The sequence below is a fragment of the Triticum aestivum genome, chromosome 3B, assembly GCF_018294505.1.
Source record: "Triticum aestivum cultivar Chinese Spring chromosome 3B, IWGSC CS RefSeq v2.1, whole genome shotgun sequence".
NCBI classification, from domain to species: domain Eukaryota; kingdom Viridiplantae; phylum Streptophyta; class Magnoliopsida; order Poales; family Poaceae; genus Triticum; species Triticum aestivum.
The window spans coordinates 404370998-404383260 of NC_057801.1; the positions used below are offsets into that span (position 1 = coordinate 404370998).

Below are 12263 nucleotides of genomic sequence, written 5' to 3' on the forward strand. Positions count from 1 at the left end.
GCACTCGCACAAAAGTGCGACGAACCACGGACCGGGAGAGCCTCGACGTCGAGGGGGGCTTCCTGGAGCCAGGCAGAGTCGTCGGCGACGAAAGTGAGAGCGCCGAGTCGGAACTCGCGGCCCATGACCAAACTGCCGCCGGAAACCATGTTGATGAAGATCGGAGAAAACGCAACCTCGCCGGAAGTCGCTAAGACGCTTTGCCCCATGGTGCGCGCCAACTGTCATGGTACTAAGTCCGACAGTAAGAATAGGGGGTACGTATGAGGAGGCGAGGCCCTAGCTACGGCGAGGTTGTACAAACGAGTTTACGAGTTCAAGCCCCTCTCAGAGGAGGTAAAAGCCCTACGTCTCGGTGCCCTGAGGCGGTCGACTGAAATATGGGTGTGTGTTACAAGGGGTGCGAACCCTTGTCCCAAAGGAGGGAGTGGCTTATATAGAGTGCGCCAGGACCCCAACCCACCTCTGTTACAGGGGTTCAATGTACATAAAGATAGGGCATTACTGATAACGCCAGCTATAAAGTGTATTTAATGATCTTTAAGACCACAGAGTTGACGCCTGACCGTTGTCATCCTGAGTGACTCTAGGTCTTCTGTACTCCGAGTGGTTTCTTGTATGGTCGAATGTCTTCGTCTTGGTCGAGTGAAAATGGAGGGGGGTATCCGAGTGAGGTGACCGGTCGAGTGGATTGCACTTGATGGCTTCAGTTGATACTCCCTGTTGTGCTTTGAATGTCTTTGCTTCTAGGGTAGTGACCTTGGGTGGGGCGTATAGGTCAGGCCTATGACCCTACCCTAGGTCTATGGTATCGTCACCCCCTACCTTGTGGGCCCCTTGGTGACCCCCTGACCAAGATCTTCCTCCTGTATATTTGTAAATATTCCCAAACCACCAGAAGCATCCACAAAAACACTTTTCCACCGCCGCAACCTTCTGTTCCCGTGAGATCCCATCTAGCGACCTTTTTCGGTATCCTGCCAGAGGGGGATTCGATCACGAATGGCATCTACATCAACTCTATTGCCCTTCTGATGAAGCGTGAGTAGTCCACCACAGACCTACACGTCCATAGCTAGTAGCTAGATGGCTTTGATACGTCTCCAACGTATCTATAATTTTTTACTATTCCATGCTATTTTATTATCAATCTTGGATGTTTTATAACCATTATATAGTCCTTTTATATAATTTTTTGGTACTAACCTATTGACATAGTGCCAAGTGCCAGTTGCTATTTTTTGCATGTTTTTTACATCGCCGGAAATCAATATCAGAAGGGGTCCAAATGCCACGCCAACTTACAATGATTTTTTATGGACCAGAAGGAACACAATGGGCCCTGGTTGCACCTGGGGGGGTCCCGAGGAGGGGACAACCCACCTGGGCGCGCCAGGAGGCCCAGGCGCGCCCAGGTGGGTTGTTCCCACCTCAGGTGCCCCCTAGACCGACTCTTTGCTTTATAAATACCCCAATATTCCAAAAACCCTAGGAGAGTCGATAAAATATTCATCCAACCGCCGCAGAGTCCAGAACCACCAGATCCAATCTAGACACAATCACGGAGGGGTTCACCACTTCCATTGGTGCCTCTCCAATGATGCGCGAGTAGTTCTTTGTAGACCTTCGGGTCCGTAGTTAGTAGCTAGATGGCTTTCTCTCTCTCTCTCTCTCTCTCTCTCTCTCTCTCTCTCTCTCTATCTCTCTCTTGATTATCAATACAATGGTCTCTTGGAGATCCATATGATGTAACTCTTTTTGCGGTGTGTTAGTTGGGATCCGATGAACTTCGAGTTTATGTGATGAATTGAGTTTTCCCTTTGAGTTTCCGTTGTTATTGGATTGAATACTTCTATGATTTGAGAACACTTGATATATGTCTTGCAATTGAATACCCGTGGTGACAATGGGGTACCGTATTGATTCACTTGATATATGTTTTGGCACTCAACTCGCGGATTCCGTGACATTGGGGGAATCTATGCATAGGGGTTGATGCACATTCTTGTCTTTGTTTCTCCGGTAGAAATCTTGGGGCACTCTTTATAGTTTTTTGTGTGGATTGAGTATTATATATATGAATTTGCTTTGGTGTTATTCTAGTACAAACTCTAGGATAGACCGAACGGAAAAAATAGCTTTGTGTTATTTTAGTACGAACTCTTGAATAGATTGAACGGAAAGAATAGCTTTGAGGTGGTTTCGTACCCTACAAACAATTATGTCTTATGTTCTCCGCTAGATAGGAACTTTGGAGTGATTCTTCATTGTCATAATTATTTGAAGTTCTATCAATTGCCCAACAGTAATTTGTTTACCCACCGTTTGATATCTTTCTCGAGAGAAGCCACTAGTGAAACCTACGGCCACCGGGTCTTCTTTCTCACATATTTGCTTTGCGATCTACTTTTTCCTTGCATTTATTTTCAGATCTAATAAACCAAAAATACATAAATACCTTGCTGCAATTTATCCTTATTTATTTTATTTGGCGTTTGATCTATCAATCTACTACAATTTACCTCACGTCCTTTGCCTATCTTGAGGCGCCATACCCCGAAAGGGATTGATAACCCCTTTAACACGTCGGGTTGCGAGGTGTTGTTATTTGTGTGCAGGGGCTGTTTACGTTGTGCTGCTTGGTTCTCCTTCGATAACCTTGGTTTCATATCTGAGGGAAATACCTACCGCCGTTGTGCTGCATCATCCCTTCCTCTTTGGAAAAAAATCGACGTAGCTTCAAGCGACATCAGGCTTCTTCTCTCTCTTTGATTCTCAATACCATGTTCTACTCGATGTTCTTGGAGATCTATCTAATGTAATCTTCTTTTGTTGTGTGTTTGTCGAGATCCGATGAATTGTGGATTTATGATCAGCTTATCTATGAATATTATTTGAATCTCCTCTGAATTCTTATATGCATGATTTGGTATCTTTATATTTCTCTTCGAATTATTGATTTGGTTTGGCCAACTAGATTGGTTTTTCTTGCAATGGGAGAGGTGCTTAGCTTTGGGTTCAATCTTGCGGTGTCCTCACCTAGTGATAAAGTAGGGGTAGCGAGGCATGTATAGCATTGTTGCCATCGAGGATAAAAAGATAGGGTTTTCATCATATTGCTTGAGTTAATCCCTCTACATCATGTCATCTTACTTAATGCATTACTCTGTTCTTTATGAACTTAATACTCTAGATGCAGGCATGAGTCGGTCGATGTGTGGAGTAATAGTAGTAGATGCAGAATCGTTTAGGTCTACTTGACACGGACATGATGCCTATATTGCATAATCATTGCCTTGGATATCGTCATAACTTTGCGCTTTTCTATCAATCGCTCAACAGTAATTTGTTCACCCACCGTATTATCTGCCTTCTTGAGAGAAGCCTCTAGTGAAACATATGGCCCCCGGGTCTACTTTCCATCATATTAGTTTCGATCTTCTATTTTCCGTCATATTTGTTTCTGATCTACTATTTTGCAATCTTTTACTTTCAGATCTATAAACAAAAAAACCCAAAAGTATTTTATCTTTTGTTTATCTATCTCTATCAGATTTCACTTTTGCAAGTGACCGTGAAGGGATTGACAACCCCTTTATCGCGTTGGGTGCAAGTGTTTGATTGTTTGTGTAGGTATTAGTGATTTGTGCGTTCTTCTCCTACTGGATTGATACCTTGGTTCTCAAACTGAGGGAAATACTTATCTCTACTTTGTTGCATCACTCTTTCCTCTTCAAGGGAAAAACAAAGCAAGCTCAAGAAGTAGCAGTACTCCAGTTCTTCCTAGCATCCACGATCTGGACGATTGGCAATGGCACCTCCTGCCGTTTCTGGGTCAACCCATGGCTTGACGGAAGATTTATCACCGCCACTGCTCCCTCCCTGGTGACTCTCGTGACCTGCAGAGTTAGACGCTCTCGCATAGTTGCCCAGGAACTTGCTGATCGTCGTTGGATCGCTGACATCCAGGGCGCGTTGGGGCCGGTCGCTACAGTGGAATACATGGAGCTCTGGCGTCGTCTCCAGCACGTTGTGCTCTCCCCTCGGTCCGACTTGATACGCTGGCACTGGATCGACAATTGTATCTACTTGGCTTCCTCATGCTACAACGCACTATTTCATGGCTCCATTGCCTCGGAGTTCTGGCATCTAGCCTGGCAGACTGGTGCCCCGACTACGGTGCAATTTTTCATCTGGCTCGCCTCCCTAAACCGATGTTGGTCCGCTGATCGAATGGTTCTGTAAGCTTCTTCAACTGGCTCAACTCGGCTCTTCTAGATATGCCGGCATCGGGGCGACGCGGGCTGGCCATCGTCGCCTCGCTCACGGCTTGATCCCTTTGGCGGCATCGGAACGCTGTCATCTTCGACAAAATCACACCATCATCTTCCTCTCTTATTGTGGAAATCAAAGATGAAGCTCGCTCTTGGAATGAACACATGTATCCCTCCTGTAACCTGAACTTTTAGTTTTGAGGGCTGAGCAACCCCCTTGTCTTCTGCTCATTCCGGCGCCATGGCCTCCCCATTCTTGTGTATGTGGTTGTGGTGCTACCCTGTACTCTCTTCATCCCCTATCAATGCAATGATATGCTGCTACGTCCCGGAAAACAATGATACGCTGCTATGTGTATCCGTGAAGAAAAAAATTCATCTCAAGCAGGTTTCTGATATTTGGCATGTCACAAAGAAGTAACCAGAAGGAAATATCGTGTTGGTGTCAGAGCAGTTATGTTTGCACAAAACATTGAGTTGTCCAGCTCAAAAAAAACCTAGAGACACAATGCGCCCGCGGGTCCCACCGGATCAAAATCACGCCGGACATAGGCTGGTATGTCGATGTGGGGCCACCGCCACCTGCAACCACAGAAACTCGAGGCAACAGAAAATATCTTGGCCCCGCCTCCATGCGAGGAACTAGGAAGCATGAGGTGGCTATGGTCGGCCGCTCAAGAACCTTCACGACGCGAGATATTTTCCCGCGCCGGGCAGGGCGCCCAAGCCCAAAATTAACAAGTAGTGATCTAAAATTAACGAGTTGTAATAACTTGGTGGAGATAGCTAATTATCTCGTATATGTTTATCTCCGAAGTGAAATATTGTGTTTTTTAGCACTCGCCATACGCCGTAGAACAATCTTTCTACGATAAATTTTCATATATCAAAGAAAAGCATATCAGATATATACAAGTCAAAAAGAAAAGAAAGGAAACAAAAGAAGCAAAAGAAAAGGAGCCGGAGCTCAGCTTTGAGCCAATTCATGTTTTAGGCAACATAATCATCAAAGATATAAACCAACTAGACTTGAAGGTGACTTCCGATCCAGCAGTGCAGAATTGGGCTGTACTCCCTCCGTCGTAAAATAAGTGTCTCAACTTTGTATTAACTTTAGTGCTAAATTGTACTTAGGTTGAGACACTTATTTTGGGACGAAGAAAGTACTTTTCAAACATTTTATGGCTCATGATCTATAGGTCTTTCTTGAACAAAATTTTCTAGAAAAGCACACTTGGTCTGATGTTAGGAAAAACAAATTATTCCTTTGCATCCAAATGCTCCAGCTGCCCAATACCAAGATATCCATTGCAAGTTCAGAGGGGAGTGTGGAGAAAGTCAACACAATGTCATACTCCCTTCGTTTTTAAATATAAGTGTTTTTTAGAGATTTTAATATAAATTAATACATACAAATGTATATAGATATATTTTAGAATGCAGATTTACTCATTTTGCTTCGTATGTAGGCTATATTAAAATCTCAAGACATATATTTAGAAACGGGAGAGTAGATAACTGAGATGATTGAATCCCAACAACACAGAGCAAAACCACGGTCCCAAACAAGATCAAAGGCTGTCTCTTCCCATGCATCAATACACATCACACAAATGTAGAAAGGGAGACGGAAGAATTTCGTCTGAAGCAGTATTCTGATATTTAGCCTGTCACGAAGAAGTAACCATAAGGAAATATCGTGTTGCTGTCAGAGCAGTCGTGTTTGCACGAAACATTGAGCTGCGCAGCTCAGAAGAAAGTTCCAGGGACGCACATGCACACGCGGGTCCCACCAAGATCAAAATCAGGCCGGACATAGGCCGGTATGTCGATGTGGGGCCACCGCCACCGGCAGCCACAGAAAGTGGAGGCAGCAGAAAATATCTTGGCTCCGTCCGCATGAGGTGGCGACGGTCGGCCGCTCCAGAACCTTCAGGACGCAAGATATTTTCCCGCGCTGGGCGGGGCGCCCAAGCCCAACCTGGCTTCAAACTTCGCAATGCTTCGCCTATCATCTTCTCCTTTCCTCTCCTACCACCTCCCGCGCGCGCCACGGCCGCGGCCACCAGATATTTTCCTTTTCCCGCACCCAGCCCAGCGCCTTTATATACGCCGCGCGCCCGCCCCTCCTTTCCGACGCCTCGCTGTCTCTCCCCGTCTCAGGTCACCATCGAAGCACCAGTAGCAGGAACTCCCTAACGCCCCAGCGTGAGATCGCGAGATTGTAATAGCTTGATCGAGGCAGTGAAGACGAGAGGATGCAGCCGCCATCGCAGTACCACCAGTCCTCCTACTACGCCGTGCTCGGCGTCCACCCGGGCGCGTCCGCCGCCGAGATACGGGCCGCTTACCACCGCCTCGCCATGGTGAGTAGAGTAGCAGTCTCTTTAACGGGTGCTTCGGTCGTGTCTCCTCTGAATTCTTCCGGTTTGAGCGGGAGAAGCAGAGTTTGACGTTTATCTTCTGATGATCCGTAATGGCGCAGAGGTGGCACCCGGATAAGATTGCCAATGGCCGTGTGGATCCGGCGATCGCGGAGGAAGCCAAGGGAAGGTTCCAGAAGATACACGAGGCATACCAGGGTACTTGCCGTGCCGCCCGATTCTCTTATTATTTCTATACATGTTCCATATAGGTGTGCATTGGGTGCTTTTGTTAACGTTTGAAATGTCGGTCTCGTGCAGTGTTGTCGGATCAGAAGCGGAGGGAGCTCTATGACGCCGGGATGTACGACCCCCTCGACGACAGCCAACAAGAGGTCGAGGTAATTAATTCATGAGTTTGCTTCTCCTAATGAGCTACGACTGCTCGTATCGTATTCACCATGGCCGTTAATTAACTCGGAGTTTCCGGTGTTGCATTGTCAGGGCTTCCATGATTTCCTTCAGGAGATGCTCTCGCTCATGGCCACCGTTGGTAGAGAGGTACGTATTACTAACTAGTAACTAATGTTCATCATGCATGCCACACTTTGGTTCGCTCCTTGTAGTGTGGAGATTTTAGAGTTTGAACCCCGACTCGGCTACTTTCTTTCAGTTTGGCATGTCTGAACTGTAAATCAGTTCTCTTATGTCCTTTTGACTGAAGATAAACTTGAGGGGAAATGATGTCACTATGGTAACAAAAAATACGTCAGGATTCTAGAACAATCATGACAATCGTGAAGAATCTACAACTAACCGTGATATTTTTGTAAGAAGATTGGGTTGCATGGCACCGCCAGCATATTTCTTGTTCCCACAGTTTGGTAAATCCATGTAGATCAAAACCGAATGTCCTGGGAAACTGGTTCTGCTGCATGCCTGAAACCATCACTGACAACCCCCGCTTGACTTGGTGCAGGAGCCCGTGTATTCCCTGGGGGAACTCCAATCCATGCTCGACGGGATGATGCAAGATTTCAGCTCCCCCCAACCGCCACCACCAAGCAGCTTCTTCACCAGCACCGGTTCGTCGACGCGGTTCAGCGCACCCAGCGGCGGAGCGCAGCAGCAGCGTCGACCCCCCTCCCGGGTACGGCCTCAGGGGTTCGGCAGCTCGGCATGCTTCAGCCAGACGGCTTTCTCGGGCTGCTAAGCACCCGCGCGATCTGCACCGCAGTTCATGCGTCCGTGGGTGTACGATCCTGGTTACAAGGATCACCGGCGTGAAGACACTGAATTGCAGAGACTGGGAGAGCCATTCACAGGAACCGTCGAGCGCTGTAGCGATGCACACAGCAGGAGCCGGTACTGTACATCAACCCACTGGATGAGCGGAATAAAGAAGACGGTAGATATTTCCAGTTGACAGCAACTCGAAAGGATCTCCATTGTTAGTTTTTCTTGGATAGATTGTAGGTGTACATAGATGAGAATCAGAAGTGAAGACGTGATGTTTTGCACTGTGGTGTATTTACTTCAAAAGCAACCACGATGACACGTGTTGGAGTTGTCACAAACAAAAAATCAGTAAAGAGTACGTGTAACGTGTTTTTCATCTAGAAGCTGCTTGTCCCCCCACTTGTTATCTGGTTCTGTCAAGTGTCAACCCGAATGATGCGTGAACGTAACCAACGGTGGCAACTTACAACGAGGACCGAATAGATTATTACCTTTTCCGTGAAAAAGAAATTGCACTAATAGGTGGTTCGGTTGGGTGCCTAGCTTTGCAGAAACAGAGCGTGTATCACACATAAACCCTAGAAATTAGCAGCAGTTGCACCAGCATACCAATACCTGTTTAGGATATGCACCAGTAACCAAGACTTGGTTATCCAGTTCATATATAAGGCGGTGTTGGATTCACGGCCTGCTAACTATAGTTGAGATCTGCCTGTTAGCAATCGACACAAATGCTGCCCCTCCGGATGATGATAAGCCTGGTATCCATCTCTTTGCTTGTTGTGTCCCCTGCAATGGGCATACCAACGGACGACAAGTGCAAGTGCCTCATGTGCGTCTGCGACCTGGATCCGCACCCGCTGCCGCCGGCAATGCCGTCGCACCACCCAGCACCTCCTGAGCACGAATACAAATACCCTCCACCGTCGGAGCCGGAGCCAGAGCCAGAGCCACGGCCAGAGCCAAAGCCTGAGCCTGAGCCTGAGCCAAAGCCGGAGCCGGAGCCGGAGCCAACGGCACAGTACTACCCGCCTCCTCCGGTGCCTGTGCCGACGCCAGTGTACTACTACCCACCGCCGTCGGAGCCGGAACCAACGCCCGTGTACTACCTTCCACCGCCGGCTGAGCCGTACGAGTACCCGTACGTGCAGCCAGCGCCGGTGTTTGGCATAGTGGGGACGCCGGGGCAGATGTACCCGCGTGATAGCATGTTCAACCCGTCCAGCGCCCACCGGAAGCTCTGTCGTGGGATATCCTCCGTAATTCTCGCCTCCTCGATCGTGGCAGCAGGGCTACTGTCACTGCTCATATAAATGTACCTAGAATACATTCAGTCAACAGACTGAACCTGATCAGCAACCAATTGGCATGTAATGCTTCATTCCGCTGACGATGCTACTTCTGTTTTTCTTCCCCTTCATTTCAAATGTGTAACTCTGAAGGAAAAAATGCGAATGATGTTGAACTTTGAATTTGTTCGTGTGTGTAGTGCAACTGCGCATATTTGTATGGTGAAAATAAATTCCAGTGAGTTCTCGTCTCTTTCTCGAGTACGCACGAGAGTGCGTACTATATATTATAGAAGGAGATGGGGTAAAAGAGCCCCTCCACAGTGATGTTACAAATTACAGTTTACAGCTTGAGCATCACGCTCCCTCCTAATCCACTCCACTCAACGTTCATTACCACTACGATTACTCTGATCTACGCGCCCACTCTGCAAGCTTTTCAAGGAAGGTACAAGCGTCTCCCCGAAGCATACCTGCCTTCCTTCACGCCGTGCCCTCTGAGTGTATGTTGTTAATCACTGCCCGAATGGAAGGTGAAGCGCCATCAAAGACAATGGCTAGTGTTCCCTGACCTTGGCTAGAGGCCAATGTAACTGTACCGTCCCTTCCATGATTCCGGGTAGAGGCCAATGTAATTACGCGGGGCTGCTGGCACCTGGCTAGGCCTGATTTGCTAGTGTTCCCTGACCCTCTCTTGTAACTGTACCGTCCCTTTCACTATATCAATGAAAATCAGCATCCTGCTGCTTTTTCGTCAAAAAAAAAAGACAATGGCATTGCGATGTTTCCAAAGCATCCATAGAACGAGTGTCGAGGCAGTTCTTGCGTCCTTGCACTCCCTCCCTCATCCTCCTATCTTCGCACACCATTGGCTTATGTTGTCCCCTGCCGCTGGCCCCCAGCTTGGTTTATTTGCGGCTGCCGAGACGATGGCCCAGACCTCAATGGCAAACACAAGCAAGCAAAAGATGGCTGATGCTTTCCTCATGCTGATCGCAAAAAGGGCAACGCTCCGGATGATCCAGGCCACGCCGAGCTAGCCAGTCCGCCGTCCAACACCTGTTCTGGAGGGCCAGCCACGCGAAGAAGCGACAGCGAAGCGGGGCCCTCGATCTCCAGGTGAAATCAGCCGTATGGATCACTTCTCTGCCCCCAGAATTTTGCCGCATATGCAGACCTCGTTGAGAAGCAGCCATCTTTCTCCCATGACCATGAGAATGAATCACTTGCATTGGGGTTTAGGGTGGTTTGACCAGCTTCGGCCCAAAGGCTTAGGTATTCCGGAAGCATTTCGGCAGTCATTTCCGGCCCGAAGTTGTCAGCCCATCTGCCATCCGCCAGGGCCTCGCAAACTGATAATTTTGAGCGTACCCTTGTACTAATCCGTGCATGAAGGTGTGGGGCCATTTCCTGCACCCGGCACCCGTGAAGCCACCTATCCTCCCAAAACAAGGCATCTTTGCCGTTCCCCAGAGTGCAACGGGTGGCCGCTTCCATGAGTTGCTTCGATTCTGCAGGCACCCTAATCTCGAATTCTGCCCAAGGCCTCGTCGGGTCCGTCTTTTGAAGCCATGGCCATCTGGCCTGAATTGCATAGTTGAGCCACCTTAGGTTGGGGATCCCAAGGCCGCCCGCCCACTTCGGAGCACAGACCCTGTCCCACGCCACAATGCATTTGCCGGTCGGGGCTTCCGAGCTAGCACACCATAGAAAGCTCTTGCAAATTTTGTTCATGGCGGCAATGGTCTTCCGTGGTAAGTCGATCGCTAGCATGGCATGTAGCGGGATGGCGCAAAGGACCGCCTGAACCAGGATGAGGCGCCCATACTTGGGCATAGTGGCAGCTTTCCATCGCGGCAGCGCTCGTGCCAGTTGGTCCACCAAGTCAGCGAGCTGGGCCGCCGTTTGCTTGCGAAGGGTGAGAGGCAAGCCGAGGTACTTGCATGGGAAACACCCTTGTTTGCAGCCTAGGATCAGTCCCACTGCCTGTACCTCACCGGCCGAGCAGCGTATTAGGTAGGCTGCGCTCTTATTCATGTTTACCGGGAGGCCAGAAGCCTCTCCGAACAGATGGAGTAGGGTTGCGCATGCTGCAAGGTCTGTAGCATTGGGTTTGGTGAAGATCATGACGTCGTCAGCAAAAAACGATAGGCGTTGCTGCAAACCCGAGCTCGCTAGAGGCTCCAGGACCCCCCTTTATACCGCGAGAGCAAACATCTTTTGCAACGGCTCCATGATCATTATGAAGAGCATGGGTGAGAGCGAGTCGCCTTGCCGTAGCCCCACGCGATTGAAGATCTGCTTTCCAGGGGTCCCATTCACTAAGATCCTTGTAGAAGAATTCGCTAGCAGGCCGCAGATCCATGAAAGCCACTGGTGACTGATACGTCTCCAACGTATCTATAATTTTTTATTGTTCCATGCTATTATATTACCTCTTTTGGATGTTTATGGGCTTTATTTTACACATTTATATCATTTTTGGGACTAACCTACTAACCGGAGGCCCAACCCATATTGTTGTTTTTTGCCTATTTCAGTATTCCGAAGAAAAGGAATATCAAATGGATTCCAAACGAAATGAAACCTTCAGGAGCGTGATTTTTGGAACGAACGTGATCCGGAGAGCTTGGAGTGCAAGTCAAGAAGCTTCTGAGGGCCCCATGAGATAGGGGGTCGCGCCCCCCTGTCTCGTGGGCCCCTCGGGCGGCCACCGACGTACTTCTTCCTCCTATATATACCTATGTACCCCGAAAACATCCAGGAGCACCACGAAACACAATTTCCACCGCCGTAACCTTCTGTATCCGCGAGATCCCATCTTGGAGCCTTCGCCGGCACTCTGCCGCAGGGGGAATCAACCACGGAGGGCCTCTACATCAACATCCTTGCCCCTCCGATGAGTTGTGAGTAGTTTACCACAGACCTATGGGTCCATAGTTATTAGCTAGATGGCTTCTTCTCTCTTTTTGGATCTCAATACAATGTTCTCCCCCTCTCTTGTGGAGATCTATTCGATGTAAACTCTTTTTGCGGTGTGTTTGTCGAGATTCGATGAATTGTGGGTTTATGATCAAGTTTATCTATGAATAATATTT

At 48.4% G+C, this 12263-nt stretch overlaps 1 protein-coding gene across 1 annotated transcript; it reads left to right on the forward strand.

Moving 5' to 3' along the window:
* Positions 1–6299: 6299 nt before the first annotated feature.
* On the forward strand, positions 6300–8256 carry LOC123065431 (dnaJ homolog subfamily B member 3). The gene is made up of 5 exons (XM_044488708.1): positions 6300–6640; positions 6760–6856; positions 6959–7038; positions 7142–7198; positions 7617–8256. The coding sequence occupies exons 1-5, from the start codon at positions 6533–6535 to the stop codon at positions 7848–7850; spliced, it is 576 nt and encodes a 191-aa protein (XP_044344643.1). The 5' UTR covers positions 6300–6532; the 3' UTR covers positions 7851–8256.
* Positions 8257–12263: the final 4007 nt, after the last annotated feature.

Coding starts and splice junctions, on each gene's coding strand:
- LOC123065431 (XM_044488708.1), top strand. CDS start 6,533: ATGCAGCCGCCATCGCAGTACCACCAGTCCTCCTACTACGCCGTGCTC. Junction 6,857..6,958: donor GATACACGAGGCATACCAGG/GTACTTGCCGTG, acceptor GGTCTCGTGCAG/TGTTGTCGGATCAGAAGCGG. Junction 7,039..7,141: donor ACAGCCAACAAGAGGTCGAG/GTAATTAATTCA, acceptor TTGCATTGTCAG/GGCTTCCATGATTTCCTTCA.